Source organism: Heteronotia binoei, chromosome 5 (assembly GCF_032191835.1).
Source record: "Heteronotia binoei isolate CCM8104 ecotype False Entrance Well chromosome 5, APGP_CSIRO_Hbin_v1, whole genome shotgun sequence".
NCBI lineage: Eukaryota > Metazoa > Chordata > Lepidosauria > Squamata > Gekkonidae > Heteronotia > Heteronotia binoei.
The window spans coordinates 45,885,458-45,903,967 of NC_083227.1; the positions used below are offsets into that span (position 1 = coordinate 45,885,458).

Consider the following 18,510-nt stretch of genomic DNA (forward strand, 5'->3'; position numbering starts at 1 on the left):
AGACTCTTAAACTGAGAGAGCTGACTCTCCGCCCCCTCCTTTCAATGCAGAAAAAGGAGAACAGATAGCAGACAAGGCACACCCCTTCCTCCACACTGCCTTCACCCCAGTTCATTTGATAAGGCAATGGCCGTGTAAGTATAGAAGTGAGGTCTGCTTCAAAAGGTTTGGGAGCCACAACAAAGCTGAAGTTGGAAGCTACATAAATAGCTACAGGAGCAGCTTCTTGTCAGGTGAAGCTTGAGAAACAGCTTTAAAAAAACGAGAATGGAATACTGATGATTTTGCTGTACATTCATTAAGAAAAGGAGGCAACTGAGATACTACATGTATTATTGACCAAGCAGAAAGTGTTCTTCATCTGGCTTCACCAGGCAAAAGAGCAGGAAAAACGGAAGTAGCCCTCACTTAATAGGTTTATATGCAGTTAAAGCATTAGAACAATTATTATTATTTCCTCTGTTACTGGAAGAACTTAGGATAAAACTTTATGCCTGTGGCGCGGCAGTAGCTGAACAATCAAAGCCTAACCATGTTTTCAGTTCTGATTCTATTATACATACTACTATGTATAAATGTAATACCTTTGTACTTACGAGTTTGTCTCATTTCCTTAGGAAGCTGCATCTTGTTGGTTTGACTGCTTCCTTCTAGAACAAATACGAACCCCTTCACTTCCTTATCGAACTCCTATGATCAACATAATGTACCAAATAAAGAGCACATCATCATTATCATCACAATCAAAGCACCTAATGTAATTCAACAAATGGCCTACTTTAGTGAAAATAAACAACTTTTTGTCAGCTTAGCAAAGGCAAGCAATAGCAGAAAGGGGAGGCAACTTCTGTTAAAGATATGTGGATAGGGTATTTAGATAAGGCACTGTTGTCAGGTTTTAGCAGTTGTTTTCTTCTAAGAGCTGCCTGGCACAACTGGTAAAGGCTGAGGGGCTGAATCTAAGATAAATGCCATGCCCTTGCACCGTCTATTAAAAGAAAATGAACACGAATAACACTAAAAAGGCAAATTTTGGCCTCACATGGTGGAACTGCACTAAAACCAAACCTTGCTAGCAAAAAGTCATGGAGACAGGAAAAAAGATCTCCCATTTTACCCTAAATGTTGTTTGTTCATTCTGCTCCTATTCCTTCCACAGCAGCCTAATGTGAGAAATTGCCTGAGCTCTTTAGCTCCATACCAGGTTAGCCAGGCCTATTCTTCATGCTTATGCTAACATGAAGTATGTAATTACCCACATGAAGTATGTAAAACTCTCAAAGCATTTTGGGGGGAGACACTTTTGTACTAAATATTGTTATTAATAATAACTAAACCCTTTAGTGGGCAATTACTAAGCTGAGAGAAGAGAGAATTCAGGAAGTCAGAGTGACCTACAAAGGCCCCTGCATTTGCCAGTGAGAAGAAAGAAAAAATGCATTTCTAAATTGAGCCCAGCTTCAGAAGCAATTGTACTCTACTAAAAGCATGGCTGCAATCAAAGGCTTTCTGGAAAAGATTTCTCTCTCAAAACAAGGGGGAACAGAATTTCAACCAACTCAGAAGTGATCAGATTCAAAGATTATTATTTTTTACTTGTGGGGGGGGAGGTAATCTAGAAACATAGGCATTGCTTGCATTATTGTGCCAAGACTTTATGAGAGAAACAGGAAAACACAATAGAACCAGGGAGTGTCAAAGATCAAAGTTATACTTAGAAATCAGTGAAGACAAAGAAGAAAAAAGTGCCATGTTAGGAACAAACCCAACAGTGCTGGCCCAAGTAGGTCTACTCAGTCTCCTACTCAAGTGTATTCAATGGGGCTTACTCTCAGGAAAGAGGCCAGCACTAGAGATGAAGTCAACATTTCCCAGTTTTGAGAATCATGTTGGCTTCACTGTGGCTGCAGCACCAGCTGTCAATGACCTTTAAAAATCTAAATGCACTATACAGAAGCGTGAGCAGTGCAAGATCCACTGGCCCTGGGCTTGACCCAGTAGTACTGAGGAAAGCAAAGCTATTCTAAGCTTCCTTATATTGTATTAGAAATTCCTAGCTGTAAAACTATAGCTGTAACAAATCTCGTTTGCAAGCAGGCATGAAGTGGTAACGAATGTGGTCATTTATTCTGTCATGGTAATAGAAGTGAATGTGACAACTTTTCAACAGGCAGGTCAAAGCCCTCATTACTTTCTAATTTTAAGCTTCATGTACATTTGCTATGGTTTATATTCCAAGGTCTTACAATTCCCCCATAAAACATACTTTTCCAATTACTGATGGACTGCCAAAAATCTTCCATTTTGCTCCAGGATTCTTGCCTTGAGCACTGAAGATTTCAACAAATGGACCACCCTGAAATAAAATGGATAAAGAACTGTCCATCTTCAGTATTCTGGCACAACAGCATGCTCATTCTCTCTCTCTTATCAAACCACATAATAATTTGATCACCAAGGGTATCATTTGAAATGCTTTCCCAATACAACCACCAGGAGGTCAATATAAGCTTTTTCACCATCAGCAACCTACTTTTAATGCTAATTTCTCAACACACATTTAATCCAGTTGTGTACATGGCCTCTCTAGATCTGTTCCAATCAGTAATTGAGTCATCATCAGGGATTTTAAACATGTATTTCAAGGAACCCTGGGCTTCTTTTTAAGGATATCTGAAAAGTTCAGGAATGTTAGGTAAGCTTCCCTGAGCACTACTAATCTTAACTGTACTGCACAGATACAATGGAGTGCTGGATGTGTTCTAGGGCACACTTTGAGTTCACAAAGGCAACCTAGCAGGTCTGGTCCCAAGTAAACCATGTGTGTGTTCTAGGATGTACCCCAGAATTCTCCACAATATGCAGCCACTCCTTGACAGATACGCCATTGAAAAGTGGTTCTTTAAAAACAGGAAAATTCAAAACCACTGCCCTGCAAGATTAAGCCAGAGATTATTTATTTTAAAACATTTATAACCCACCTTTCCTTAGGGTTCAAGACAGCTTTTAACAATAGTTAAAAAAAACATTTCCTATTAAAACCAGAACAAAATTACAAATCCCAATCTTTCCTTCCCTCCCCTTTAAAAGACAGCTGCCATTCAAATCCCCTCAAAAGCCCTGGCAAGCAAGCAAGCCTTGCAGCAGCTCCTGAATATCTCCAAGAAGTGGCTCTCCTCACTTCTTCAGGGAGCCCATTCCACAGAGCAGGAGCCATGGTGGAAAGGACTGGGCTCTGGTCAGCGCAAGATGGGCACTGTGGTGGGATAGCCAACAACAAGTTGCATCAGTGCTTAGTTCTTGTGGCATTTTTTTAAACGCCCAGGGAATGCTGTTCACCATTTTGGGGTCAGGCAGCCATTTTTCTCCAGGCCACTTTGGTCAGGAATCCTGGAGGGTTGGGTTTGTGTGTTTGTCATCTTGGCATGGAGCAGATGTCACAGGGTATGTGGGAGGAGGTATTTGTGAGTTTCCTCCATTGTGCAGGGGGTTGGACTAGATGAGCCTGGAGATCCCTTCCAACTCTACAATTCTAAGAAAGGACTGACTGAAGATCACAGTTGGCACACAGGGACAAAGGGAAGAGGATGGTCCTTGTTTGTTAGCTCATCAGGTGATCGTGACAGAGCACTGTAACTAACTTCAGTTTCTTTCAGCAGCTCAACACCTAATCTGTAATTTGTGTAATTTATATAAAAGGGCTCAAGGGTTCAACATTCAGTTTGTCCTGGAGATCAGTACAGGTAATTTAGTTATTTCCTTAGAAATTGCCAACAGCAGAAGGGACTCTAAATGCATCTAATCCTTCAGGGAGTCAAGCTGGAAACAGAAAAATTGTGCAACTAATTTATGTTTTACACTAAGAATGAATTAAAGTAGACAAATGATAGGAAAGGATGACTTCAACATAAATGAAGGGGCACATGCCCTGACAAAGATGAACAAAAATAATATTGGAAGTGCCAAGAAGACCCTGAGGACTAGGGAGAGGACACTTATCACAGACCAAAGTATAGACTCCTCCTCATCAGGCAAAGAGATCAAAAACTCATTGCCAAAGAAGGAGGCAGTGGAGACATCACGAGGAGCCCTTCTACAATGTTCAGGAGGAGCCCTGAGTCACCCCACTAAACCTGGGATAAGGCTTGCCTTCTGATTTGCATTTGGACCCTGAACCCTCTCATCCCAGAGCCTGCTGTTAAACCAGAGATCTCTCCCCAAATGACCCCTTAAGCCTCTCAAAACTCTGAACCATCTCATGGTACTGACTGAAATAACCAGGGCACATCTATAAGTACTGGTAGCCTTCTCCTGGAGAATGGGGGCCTGTATCTGGGGGGCAACAAGTGGGGGGGGCTTCTAGTCTCCTGAACCCACTGTTTTTTTTGTCCACTGTGTGACAGAGTGTTGGCCTGGATGGGCTATTGGCCTGATCCAACATGGCTTCTCTTATGTTCTTATCTGCACCTCTTTGCAGGAGTATTTAAGGTCACAACACACCACCTTTGCTGGAACAACCACTATACTATAGTGTTGCTGGTTCCAACGCCTTGTCTAGACTCCTGGACCCTAACCTCAAGCAGGAGAACACTGAAGCACATAGCTAGCAGGTGTGTCTATACAATGCTAATCTGTCGTATTTTGATTAGTTTTTGTTAGCTTCCATGAGTGTCAAATATGGCAGAGAGGTAGAAAAAAAAATCTTCTGAATGTATAAATAACCTCATGTACTGAATGTAGTGTCAAGCATTTCATTCCACACATAAACTGCCAGGTCACTGTCAAAGACTATGAACTACTTTCTGGTGCCAAAATAGAGATTAATATGAGAGATTTCTCCTCCTCTCCTACGTCTTCCAGGAATTCCAGAGGACTCAGAAAAGAGGTAGAATTGAAGGTGACCAGAAATAACTGCTAGCTACCATGGTCAGCTAAAATTTGTGGACCTCAGAGGGTCCACAGGACAGCCTGTGGAGAAGAGCCCAGTGGAAAAAGAAAACCTAAGGCAGGGAGGGAAGAAAGACATGGAAACAAACTACAGCTACTGGCGGGGGGGGGGGAGCAGTGGGGGGAAGGATCTCCCCTTTCATATGAGTTCTCACAGCCCCCCTCCCACTTTAATTCCTGTTTGTTTACAGGCTAACTTTTCCAATATTTCTTTTCTTATCATTTTACAAAAGATGCTTTAGCTAGTAAGATTTAGGAACATTTTTTCTTTACCTGATACTCATTTTTGAACATCCTGGCAGATATGTCACAGTTGGAAATGTTGTTTCTGTACCTCAGCAAGCACTAGAAATTGGGGAAAAAACATTTTTGCCATTAGATGTTTGTCCACAAAGAGCTCTTCTACAAATCAAGCAAGAGTGTGTTAGGTACCAATTATCCCTATTCAGGGGTCATTTTGTAGAAAAAAAGGTCTAGGAGCTCAGTAGCATATCTCATTTGCATATGCCCTGGGATCTGTGTGCAGCAGGGAGAGAACTCCCCGCTGCATGCAGACCCTGGATGGAGCTTCAGGAGCTGCACTCCAGTGAGCTGCTACTGAATTCAAGCCCTGTCCCTACTTCGTGGTAGAGGTGGAAGCTGACAGAAGTAAGTCTAATATAAGACCATATTCCTAGCTTTGGCTGTGGTTGCTAGTAGCCAGTAACACTCCCTCTGCTTCCAGGACAAGCCCCCAAACTCTGTTCTGGCAGTGATTTAGAAATATAACGAATTAAATGGTACTGTAAGTGATCCAAGTTTCTGATTGAATCCACAGATACTTAAATGTTAATTCCAAAAGAAAACAAATAAAATAAGTTATTATGAAGTGTACAAAACTACTTTAATAAAATCACTTGACTACACTTAGCTACAAGCACTCTACATTTGTTATGTATCAAGCTGCTCCCAAATATCTACATAACTAATAGCGAAGTAGGCCAGATATGAAGATACTTAAATCCAGTGACTGGAGCTGTGAATGAGCAAGATAGGTCTTTCTACAAACCAGAATGCCCTAGGTTTGCAGAAAATTCTGAATTTTTAATTTTTAAAAAAATTCAAATGATAAAAGGCGCGTCTATAGCTTTAACAAATGGATTCCCTCAGTGGCCCTTGCTAGGCAACCACAGCTTTGCTGTATATGAGTAAAAGGCAGGAGGAGGCAGCAGGGTCCTTTCCTCAGTGGTTGTTGCTAGGCAACCATAGCATTCCACAAAATTGGTTCTGTCAGTAAAAGGTGGGGGGAAGAGACCCTTTTCAGGCCTATTTCAGCTGTTGAAGGAGAATTCATTGGGGCAGTCCTGACTCGGGTTGCCAGCTCCAGGTTGTGATAGTCTTGGAGTTTTTGTGGTGGAGTCTAAGGAAATTAGAGTTTAGGGAAGGGAGAGGCCTCACCTGAATATAATGTCAGAGTCCACCCTCCAAAGCAGTTATTTTCTCCAGGGAGAGAGATATCTGTTCTCTGGAGTTCAGTTGTGATACCAGGATATCTTCAGGCTCCACCTGGAGGTTGACTACCCTAGGCCTGGCAGCACCCTCTGGGTGACTTGATGCCTTCTGACTTATTTTATTTATTTTTGTTCTTATATTCTGCCCTTTTCCTGAACAGGCTCAGGGCAGATAACAAAGATTAAAACAATTAAAATTAAAGTTACTGGGGCTTTTAGGAAGGGGAAGATGAAATAGTGGGAGAGGTGAAGATGAGGTGCCCCTTACAAGTTTTTGTGGATCCCTATTTGTAAGCTGCAGTAATCATTATGTTCCTGATTCAACGGTGTCTATTAAAAAGGGGTCTGAAGCACACCCCACTCCGTTACTGAATTAGATTTCAATGTTGTTTTTTTTAAGTTTATTTAAGAAGCAAATGAATTATCTAGTAATTACTTTAAATTACTTAACTAAATTGATACTATTAATTAGCCATTGTAGAAGTTTGAACAGTACCATAAAGAGCCCTTGTATTATAAATAATGGTGCAGCAGTACCTGAAATTTAAAACGAGACACTTCTGCTGTCATTACTGAAGAAAAATATACATATTTCATGCCATCTCTTTTAAGAGTACAGCTTTTTTTTAGCTGACACAGATGCAGGAATACAGCTAGAAGACTAGTAATAGCTGGATAAACCCATGGGTGGGACACTCAGATGGTCACAGGGCCCTCCTGCTAGGCTGTGATCTCCTATACAGCTGTGTGTGTGTGTATTGCTGCCTTTAGGAAGAACTTGCTGTGTAGACATGCATCTTCTACTCAAGGATTTTGTGCTCAGAAGAAGCATTTCTCAAGCTCAGTGAAAACAAACCTTACAAACAACCCAAACATAACAGAATCACAAGAGATGCTGACCATTACTTTTACTTTTTGGGGGGATGCACTAGTTTTGAATGCTGTTAAAAAAGGCGGTATAGTTATTGATTTTACAGACCCAAGAATGACAAAAAAGCATTTAAGCAGTATTTGCCGAAGTAGCAAATAAATGCCCATGATATGGAGCACTAATTCCTTTTACAGATCCCAGTGATGACTCTACAATGATATTACACTATCACTTAAGTGCCATTCAAGAAAAAAATAGTCTGAAACTTTTTCTAAAGAAACAGTTCTTCCTGCATCAGTATGACACCTGGATTGAATTAGTTCAGATAAGACATTTGGGTAGCATCAAATTTCTAGCCACAATTTTCATCTACAAGGGAAGACCATTTTCCCTCCTAGAAGCCCAGAGGACAGGATTAGCCTATGAAAGAAAGATGCAAAAACAAATATAGAGGGGTGCATTTTTCCAAGTGCTTTTCATGGTTAACTCTACATTTGTTTTCATTTAAAGCCATCTCGCCATCTAGTACCTGCTTTGCATATCCCTCTACCTATATCTTTCACACAAAGGCATGCTGCTTATAGGAGAGCAAATTTTATTTTCTCCCCAACCTGAAACAGGAACATGGCCAAATGATCATATAAATAATTTAACAGATAACAATCCACAATTTCATGCACCACATGCCTCACAACTATTAACAACCAATAGGCCACGTTTTTAATTTATTAACAGGGAGACTTGTGTTGTTTTGTTCCCCTGCAGTGCTCTGCAAAGATGATCATTTTTACTTTGCTTTGGTATTGAAACACTGATAGTCTTGGTAGAATGTAGTAATGTTCTTTACTGGCCATCAATTATGTTCTTATGTTTTGAAGGAATATATGACATTGTGTTGGGCTTACTTTTAAATATTCAGTATGTAAAATTAATTTGTCTCAAAGAAGCTACAACCCCTTGTGTGTGATTAACCGTTGCCTATGTTGCCTTGGCTTCTCATAAATCAATACTGTCTTAAGACTTGTGATACTGGGTTTATCTCTATGTCTACATTGGCACCTGTCACATCAACCATCACCAGTGGTCTGACCTAGCCTCAGATCGCAAAGCATGGAGGCACACCATCCACCAGGCTGTCTCTTCTTTTGAGAACGCATGCATAGCTGGTCTTGAGGACAAAAGGAGATTGAGGAAGAATCGCACTGCTACAGCACCAACCCTAAATCAGACTTTTCCCTGCAGCCACTGCGGCCGGACCTGCCTGTCCCGCATTGGTCTTGTCAGCCACCAGCGAGCCTGCAGCAGACGTGGACTATTGCACCCTTCTTAAATCTTCGTTCGCGAAGCCAAGCCGAGAGAGAGAGAGAGACATTGAAGTGTGAGGTGTGGCTGGGCTACTGATCTTCCTGTCTTCTGGCATCAACTGGTTGGAAGACTACCATAATAGAGAAATTCATTATTTGAGAAAGGTAAGGTATGTCATAGATGACACAGGTTTGACAAATACTTACTGTGGAGATGTGTGTTTTACTTTGGAGGTTTAGACTACTCAAAACCTTCATCCTTGAACCCTCACTGGGCTCACACATTTTATGAACAAATAAAACAATCAATTTAACAGATAACAGGTAGGGACCAATTTTAATTGTTAGGATTGCAAGTAAAGAGTACAGTTATTTTATTGAGACTACTGAAGCTGCAGCATTTTACTATAATAGGGGATATGCAAAAGATTTCAACTAAATTATGCTATGCTTCAGTATTCCAAAATACCTCTATAGTGAGGTTTTGGTAATAAGCATTTTCATTTACATTTTACTGATTATCTACATTCAGGAAGATTAGTTAAGTAAAATTCTTTACAATCAATCAACAGGCCTAATTTGAATATTTTTAAATACACTGGAATTATTTCTTATGGGTTTTGTTTATGTGAATATTGGATATATGGTATTTAACCTGCACTAAGGAAATAAATCTGAAAATGTGTACATAACATAGTGATATTTAGAGCCTCATAAATGTCCCTTTTGGTATTATCACAACTTATAGCACAAACATAATACAAATAACAAATTATTATAGCTTTTCTGCCGTCACTACCAATCCTCATCGAGAAAATAAAGTAATCTGTTACTCTTCTATATTAACTTACTGCAAATACTCAAAAGATTACAAGCAAGCCATATATAAAGGAGCAAATTGGCCACAGTGGAGTCTTCTGTGTATCAATATTTGGGGGGAAAACTATCCTTCCATTTACACATTTATAGCAATCCTTTATCTCAATGAGAAGAGTTCCATGACACAACACAGAACAGCCAACGCCTACTCCCAGGATCCAGTACCTAGGAGGACTGCAACCTATGTTTAATAAAAACATGACACTATAACAGGTTTCAAACACATCCTTTTCATTTTTGCCATCAGACTTCAGAAGAGGCAACAACCCAGAATGCCCAGTCTGCCATGGAAGCCTGCTGACTAACTTTGGGCTAGTCACAACCTCTCAGCCTAATGTATCTCATAATTCAATCCAAGTCCAGTAGCACCTTAAGAAACTGTGGTGGAATGTGCCTGCTCTGACCTGCAGGCCCTGTTCTGTCCTGCCCTCCTAGGTTTTTCTCAATATTTGGAGAGGCTTTTCTTTCACTCTTGGGTAACCTCCCACCATCACCTGAACTGCCCACTGGGAGGGTTAGGGCTCCCAGTTTCCCTTCCAAGTTCTGTGTCTCCTGATACCCAGAACCTGGTTACCACAGGGACAGTTTACTGCTGGGAGTGCCCCTGGAGGACTAGCCACTTGCAAACTGCCTGCCTCCCCTGGTGCTCCTTTTAAAATAGCATGTTTAAGATGAAAGAGGTCTATGTGGTACAGAGGACCACTGCCAGCATCAAAAGTTATAAAGTATTTATTAAAAAGAAGCCCCATTCTGCATTTGAAAGATATTCTCTGTGGACCAGAATTGGAAGGTACAAAAACGAACTACTACTCAGGACATGTCTACTTGACCAGGGCAGAAAGGTATTTTAAATGAGACCTCTGAAACATATCCCTGCCTTGAGTCACAGATATTGATCCGAAATCTGTAATATTGCCAGGACTTTTTATGTAGCAGCAACTCCTTTGTATATTAGGTGACACCACCGCGCCCCCCCCCCCCCCGATGTAGCCAATCCTCCTGGAGCTTACAGTAGGTCCTGTAAGACAGGTGTTGAACTCATTTGTTCTGAAGGCTGGATCTGACATAAATGAGATGTTGTCAGGTCAGGCCAGGCCATATGTGACACAAGATGTAATGCCCGGTAGCAGACACAGACAAAGATTTTTTTAAAAAACTTAAAATAAAACATTAGTGCTTGTTGGTCTTAATGGTGCTTTCTAAGTATCCCATGCAATCCAGGGAACTGGGCAAAGAAAGCACTGGCTCTTTCCTTACTTCTCTAGGAGACCAGGAGGGGGAGAAGCCTCAGACAATAGAAGGAAGAGGCTTGGCTCAATAGCTCTGCTGTGCAATTGAGTGAACCTGGCAAAGTAAGCTGTGATGCAGAAGGAAGCAAGAGAGAGGGAAAAGGAAGCAGACAACAACCAGTTGCTCAGGGGCCAGATAGGAGTCCTCTGGAGGCCTGATTTGGCCCCCAGGCCACATGTTTGACACCCCTGCATGCAAAAGGGCCCTATAAGCTCTTGGAGGATTGGCTACATCAGTGGTGTGTGGCCTAATATGCAAAGGAGTTCCTGCTACAAAAAAGCCCTGATTATTGCAATGATTGGTGCTAACTGTGGGGCAGTCACCTTCACAGCTTAGCCTACCTCACAAGGTCATTGTGAGGATAAAAAGGAGAGAACAATATAAGCCAGTTTGAGTCGCCATTGGAAAAAAAGATAGGGTATGGCATTTTTAATAAATCTAATCCTGAGTACAGTTTCCGAAAAGGATGAATGCTCTTGCTGTTTCACCCCTCTTTTGGTCGAAGAACTGCTCATTCAGTAATACTGTTCAATATCACAAGTGCCTCAAGCTGCAGGGTTGGTGAACAGAGCAAGAGAGTACATATCAGGTAAACAAACATTCCATGAAGTCAGAGCAACTACTATTCTGAATAAAACCAGCCCTTCATTATTTATTCCAGAATCTGAGGAGGACTTGTAACCTGCCCCTATAACTGAGGCTCAGGTTTCCTTGCTTCCCATGCCCACCAGAAAGACTAGATGTCAATGTCCTCCTTGGTGCATTCAGCAACAATGAAACTGAATACCAGAGTGTCTTTGTTAAAATTGCTTTAACTTAGCTTTTGTTTAGCAATAAATGGATCTACCTTGAGCATCAATGCTTCCAATCCCAAATGCAGGGGTGGCCAACGGTAGCTCTCCAGATGTTTTTTGCCTACAACTCCCATCAGCCCCCTGATGGGAGTTGTAGGCAAAAACATCTGGAGAGCTACCGTTGGCCAACCCTGCCAAATGGAATCCAAAGAACCTGAACTCCCCACCAGAAGCTAGTAACACCTAAGGATCAGGTTGCAAAGCAAAACAAATACTGGACTAAAAAAAAAAGTGTGCCTATTAAAGACAAAATCATGCCACAGGAAGTAGTGCTTTGCAGCTTATCTTATATTCTAATAGCAAAGTCAGGAAATCTTTGGCTACTTCAATCCAGAGACTTGACCTGTGAACAGGCAAGCTCTTGGATTGGCTACATCAGGGGTGTGTGGCCTAATAATGCAAAGGAGCTCCTACTAGAATTCCACTCCTGCTACTACCTAATCTTAAATAGGTATACACATGGCCTGGTCTGACATGGCCCAGCCCAACCTGAAACAGCCCGACCCAACAAGGTCTCATTTATATCAGATCCAGCCCTCATAACAAATGAGTTCAACACGCCTGTTCTAGGACATTCAGTTGCTGACCTAAGAATAGCACTTCCCTTACAAAGGAATTTCAGAGGAAGATTAGAAAGAGAGACTGCTGAATTACAACTGATAATGAAGCTCGATGCATCCCCCTGGGTTGAATTGAGACCTAGGTCTCTTCTCTCATTACCAATGGCTGCTATTGTTATTTGGCATCTGAAATCACTTCACTCTCCAAGATATAAACGCAGATGGGCTCACATTCTAGCTGTATCTGAAGAAGTGAGCAGCAACTCATGACCTGGCACAAATTTTGTTAGTCATTAAGGTGCTACTGGACTCTTGCTCCCTTCCACTTATAAAGATTGCAAGCTATGCGGTTAGGTTTCTTTTATTATTACTTTATCTGTTAGAACTGGAAAGGGGGATCCTTTCCAAGTGAAATAATGTGTTATTTTCAGACAGGACAAAATCCAATCAATGCTAGTGATGATAAAAGTATTAAAAGTGGGGTGGGGGATAATTCTGAAGTGGGGGAAGGCCTCCATACCAGGGGATCCTCTGCCCCCAAATGGGGATTGGCAACCCTATCAGTGGCACAGGTCCTTATGCAGACCCCATGAACAGAACACATTCAGCCTGTGCTGCATGAGTTGCACTGGTTACCAGTTGAGCACCAGGTAAGGTTCAATGTTTTGGTGCTTACCTTTAAGTCCCTTAACGGTCTGGGATCCACGTATCTTCAGGGACTGCCTCTCCTGGTATATCCCCCACTAATAACTTGCTTGTGGTCCCTGGCTTGAGAGATATTCAGCTGTCCTAAACCAGAGCCAGGGTTTTTAGTGCCCTTTCCCCAACCTGGTGGAACTCTCTGCCAAATTACATTTGCATCCAGGGGGACTTGATGAAGTTTCACAGAGCATGTAAAACAGAGATGTTCCACCATGCATTTGGCTGAGGACAGTGATGGTGTTCATCCAGCTGACACTCCCCCCCTCTAGGCAAGATGGCAGCAGAACTGGAAAATTTGATTGCCATCTGAGCAAATTTGATATTTTATTGTAATTGTGTAATATTTTAACCTATATGTTATTTATTGCTTTACATCACCCTGAGCACTGTTTACAGTGAACAGGAGGTATAAAAATAAAATTTAATAAATAAAATGTATTTAAAATCATACATAAAATAATCATTATGAGAACAAAACATAATTATTGTTAAGATTTGTCTTTGCTTTTATTTTGGTTTTCCGCTGAAAAAAACTTATTAATGAACTCATTTCTCAACAATTTTCTGCACTGCATCCACAAGCATTTTTTGTCCTCTTCTTTCCCCCATAATGCAGTAATGAAAACAAAAAAGCTGAAAAATCCATTGGAAAGTAATATGCTAGGACAGTTCCTCAGAAGAAAAAGGAGAAACACTGCTTCTTGCGTTGTTTCTCCCCTTGATTTGACATCAGTTGTAAGTCTTGAAGACATGAACAGTAAGTAACTCCCAAGAAGAAAGGTACAGAATTCAGTGCATATATTCAATTCTTTGTTAATACTAAATGCTACAGAAAAGCTGATTTGAGAGTCTAAAAATCCAGAAGTTCTGCTATTTTAAACTGCATTTAAGAAATTGTTTCAATTCCGTTTTTATTTTGTGTACTTTACCACCTAAAGTCATACACTTATATTCAATAAAGCAATGATAACTTTACGCTGTAGAGATAGCACCGTAGAGATGAGGATGACAACTTTACAGCACATCATGAGGCCACAATGCAGAACAAGAGAATATGCAGTGCACAGAAGTGACATTTTAATATTGAAGCCCCATTGGTTTTTATTGTGATGAAGCTGCATGAAGACACCCGCTCACAATGAAAAAAATCCTCCTCATATCCGCAGTCACATTAAGTAATAACTAAGGCTGACATCTTAAGCACACTTTACTCAGAAGGAGGTTTTTCTGAGATCAGTGAACATACCTCCAAGCAAACAGATTTCTGATCAGTGTATAAGGCCAGCAAGTCAGAAGGCACTTACTCCAAGAGTCCCCATGGGTCTACTACAAAATTAAATGACTTCTACATAACAGCCTGAGCCTAAACAGAGTTAGGCACATGAAAGCTCAAAAGACTCTACATTAGGGTTGCCTGGCCTGGGTCAGAAAATACCTGGAGACTTTGGGCATGGATCCAGGAGAGGGTGGGGTTTGAGGAGAGGGGCCTCAGCATGGTGCAATGCCATGGAGTCCGCCCTTCAAAGCAGCCATTTTCTTCACGGGAGCTATCTCTGTCACTTGGAAATCAGTTGTAAAAGTGGGAGTTCTCCAGGCCCCACCTGGAGGCTGGCAACCCTATAAGGCCTAAATAAAGTTAATCATGCACAGGAAGTGTAGTTTTTTCCATATTTTTATCTCACCTATCTTTCAAAAAACCCAAACCAGGGTACGTTGTTCTCTTCCCTTTATCTTCACAACAACCCTGTGGAATAGGGTAGGCTGAGGGAGAGTGCCTAGCCCAAAATTCTCCACTGGGTATCATGGCCAAAATTGAAACTCAGGTTTCCCAGTCCTAATTCTGTACTCTAAAGCACTATGAAGCATGACCTGAAATATTCAATCCTATGTACAACTACTTCCAAGTAAACATGAATAGACTGGGATGTAAAGTGACAATCTTCTATGCATTTATTTAACTGGAAGCAAAGCTACCAGTTTTTTATGGGGTCCTGTACTCCTGTGCCTTTAAAAGCAGCTTGACCCCCAGACATTAGCAGGTGATATACCATGAAATGCCTCCCTGGCTGATTTGTGCTGCTCAAAGCGCTGTTACAGAAATAAAAGCAGATCAGGGGGTTTTTTTCCTAGTCAGTTGCCAACTCTGCTTGGAAGCAAGCCCTACTGAGGCCAACTAAATCCAATTACTGAGACTTTATCTTAACTTTTATTGTCATGCTGCAATCCTATGCATGGGAGTAATTGAACACAATTTGATTTAACTGCAAATACTGTAAATACAGAATTAGGCGGTAAAACTAAAATCCTTCACATGAGGGACATTTAAATCCCACTGAAGGCAATGGGATTTTTATGCAACTTGATTGTACACAGAACTGCAGACTAAATTAGCTGCTATTTCTCTGTAATCTGAGTCAAAATCAATAGCACTGTTCACTTGACCAAGTTTATGACCAATGAACTGGAAGAAGAGTCAGGATCGCACCCACTGGCCCATTCCTCGCCCCTTGGTGACTCTGATGGGTTGTATACTGGGTTGTATCAAAAGGGTTATCACATCAAAATCACAGGAAGTCATTGCTCCGTTGTATACTGCCTTGGTCAGGCCACACCTGGAATACTGTGTGCAGTTCTGGAGGCCTCACTTCAAAAAGATGGACAAAATTGAGCGGGTGCAGAAGAGAACGAGGATGATGAAGGGCCTGGAGGAAGAACCCTATGAGGAAAGGCTGAGGGCCTTGGGAATGTTCAGTCTGGAGAAGAGGAGATTGAGAGGGGACATGATTGCTCTCTTTAAATATTTGAAAGGCTGTCATTTAGAGGAGGGCAAGGAGCTATTCCACTTGGCAGCCAAGGACAGAACCCAAAGCAATGGGCTCAAATTACAAGCAGAAAGGTACTGGCTGAATATTAGGGAAATTTTTTTTACAATCAGAATAGTCCAGAGGTGGAACCAACTGCCTAGGAAGGTGGTGAGCTCCCCTTCATTGGCAGTCTTCAAAACACAGCTAGATGATTATTTGTCGGGGATGCTTTAGGCTGATCCTGCTTGGAGCAGAGGGTTGGACTAGATCAGGGATGGCCAAATTTGCTTAGCGTAAGAGCCACAAAGAATAAATGTCAGATATCTGAGAGTTGCAAGACATGAACGTTAGATGTTTGAGAGCTGCAAGACAGGAAGGAAGATGGGGAGGGAGGTGGAAAGAAAGCAACTTTAACTTTAAATGTATTCTCCAAGCCACTGACTTGGCCTGGAGAAGTAATGTAAAGAGACAAATGCCTTCTCCAAGCCAGCTGACAGGGCAGTGGGGGCTTTGAGAGTCACACAATATGTGTAAAAGAGCCACATGTGGCTCCCGAGCCGCAGTTTGGCCACCCCTGGACTAGATGGTCTGTATGGCCCTTTCCAATTCTATGATTCTATATGATCTTCTGCACAGAGCCTACAGATATACAGACCACAAACACTGCAAAAAAGGATGTACTCCCAGTTTACACATGAACAGCTGTTGTACATCCAGGCTCTATGCAGAAGACCAGATAAATTCACACAGGTCAAGGCCAGTAAGCAGGTCTGTCTGCATGGGTATCAATACTAGCAGAAAGGAGGGTATATATACGTTCCAAATAAATAGATAGATGATCCTAGACCCCCTCCCATCATACGTTCACTGCCAGAACTGAACCAAGCTCTGGTACAGCTGAAAGAAGTTATTCAACTTAAGGATTTATCAAGTCAGATCCATGTACTTATTTTGGCCCTTTCATATCAATGTAACCACCCCAAGCCATGCAACTGCGCAGAGATTACACGACACACACAACATCGTGCAGTTTTACAACAACTTCCCTAATCCTGATTTTAAACACCACACATATGACGATTAACAGTTCACTACTATGCTGGTTTATGCAGAATCAGAACCTACTGTGTGTGATGGCATTTACTTCCATATATATAGGACTGCATGGTGTGTTTCTAAGATCTGAGTCTTACAAGGTTTTACACCCCTTTACAATTACTGTTCATCAGTCGAGAGTACTAATAGATGAGGTCCACCCTTTCATCATCTTGGATGGAAGCAAAACGCAGTGGTTAGGGCAGAAATCATACTTGGGAATAAGTCCCATTGAACATAGTAGGATTTACTGTAGAGTAGACCAGGTACATAGCCCTCACCTAGATAGCCCAGCCTAGCCTGATCCCATCAGATCTCAGAAGCCAAGCAGGGTTGACCCTGGCTAGTATCTGGATGGGAGATCTCCAAGGAGTACCAGGGTTGTGATGCACTAGCAGAAAATGGCAAACCACCTCTGAAGGTCTCTTGCCTTGAAATCCCCAAAGGTCACCATAAATCAGCTGTGACTTGAAGGAAAGGGAAGGAAGAGACAAGCACATTACTGATATTAACTTAGTGAATTGCCTTTTTAAAAAAATACTGTTTTTTAAATCTCACCCTTCCTCCAAGCTATTCAGGACAACATACTCAATCCATTTTTGTGCTTACAACATCCCTGTGAGGTCTATTTGCTCATTTGTTGACTATATCCACAGCACACCATTCAGCTTGCCTAGCCCTCAAGGTTAGGCTGAGCGTCAGTGACTGCCTTCTAGGCATCCAGTACACCTCATTACAAGAGTGGGGATCCACTGTACTATATGGTGTGTAATATTTTCCTGGATCTGTTATACTACCCCGGATCCAAACAGCAGCGTGGGAGGCATAAATACCATCAGGCAACACTTCCCCACCATCCCAGAAGCACAAACGACAGGAGCGACGCTGCACCCACTAACTTCTCAAAACAAAGTCCAGCGGCACTTCTGCCTGCCAGATCCAGAAATTAAATGTACAGAACCACTCTCAGGCAAAAGAGAAGTGGGGTTGTTTTTTGGATGCGGCTAATAAGCGTCCAAGAAAAGGGGAATGCCAGCCCTGGAAGAGGTGGTGGTCATTCACCCTAACAAAGCCTCGCCTTCCTGCCCAAGGGAAGACGCTGGAGAGCTGGCAGGCGACAAGGGGACCCTTACCTGGGCACCTGTGTGAGGGAGGAGGGGAAGAAGAACGGGACTGCTTTCCTCAGCACTGGAGGCGACAGACAGGCCTCGCTGGCTGCGCAGCCGCCCGGGGCGAAGGCCGCTCCCGCTTCGCGCCCCGCCAAGCGCTCTGCAGCGGCTCAAAATGGCGAGTGTACGCAGACGGAGCCCGGGTAGAAAGAACCCGCGTCCCACCCCCGTCTCAGGTGTCTTGTGAGCGACATCTCTTCCTTCGCCTGCCCTAGAAGAAAACCTGGCCCGACGCTTCCATTTCCCGCCATCTCACGAAGTGAGTTCGGCGGCTCCTTTTCACTCTTCTCCCATCGCGGAAGAACACCTGAGAAGCCACAGGCGTTAGTTTCCTACCCAGCAAGAAGCCGGCGGCGGGCCTTAAGCCGGCTGGAAGCCACATGTAGCCCTCAGTGTTTGGGTTGCTATGACAACAGTGGCTGGAAGCTCTGCAGAGAGCTCGGAAGCTCATGTCGCCGTTACTTGGTCAGAGGGTTACCAACAGGCCAGAAGAAAAATGCACCGTCCTTTTAATGGCCGCTTAATCTGTGGCATTGGGACGCTGT

General features: G+C 42.4%; 1 protein-coding gene across 1 annotated transcript in view; it reads right to left on the reverse strand.

The window, feature by feature from the left end:
- The window catches only part of CFAP20DC (CFAP20 domain containing), a 269,093-nt gene extending 250,790 nt beyond the window's left edge, over positions 1-18,303 (reverse strand). The window contains exons 1-4 of the mRNA XM_060239416.1: positions 17,930-18,303; positions 5,221-5,292; positions 2,267-2,356; positions 597-690 (exon numbers count right to left, since the gene is read on the reverse strand). Of these exons, the coding sequence (XP_060095399.1) occupies positions 597-690; positions 2,267-2,356; positions 5,221-5,241 (205 nt within the window). The 5' untranslated portion in view covers positions 5,242-5,292; positions 17,930-18,303. The remainder of the gene's footprint in view (positions 1-596; positions 691-2,266; positions 2,357-5,220; positions 5,293-17,929) is intronic.
- Positions 18,304-18,510: the final 207 nt, after the last annotated feature.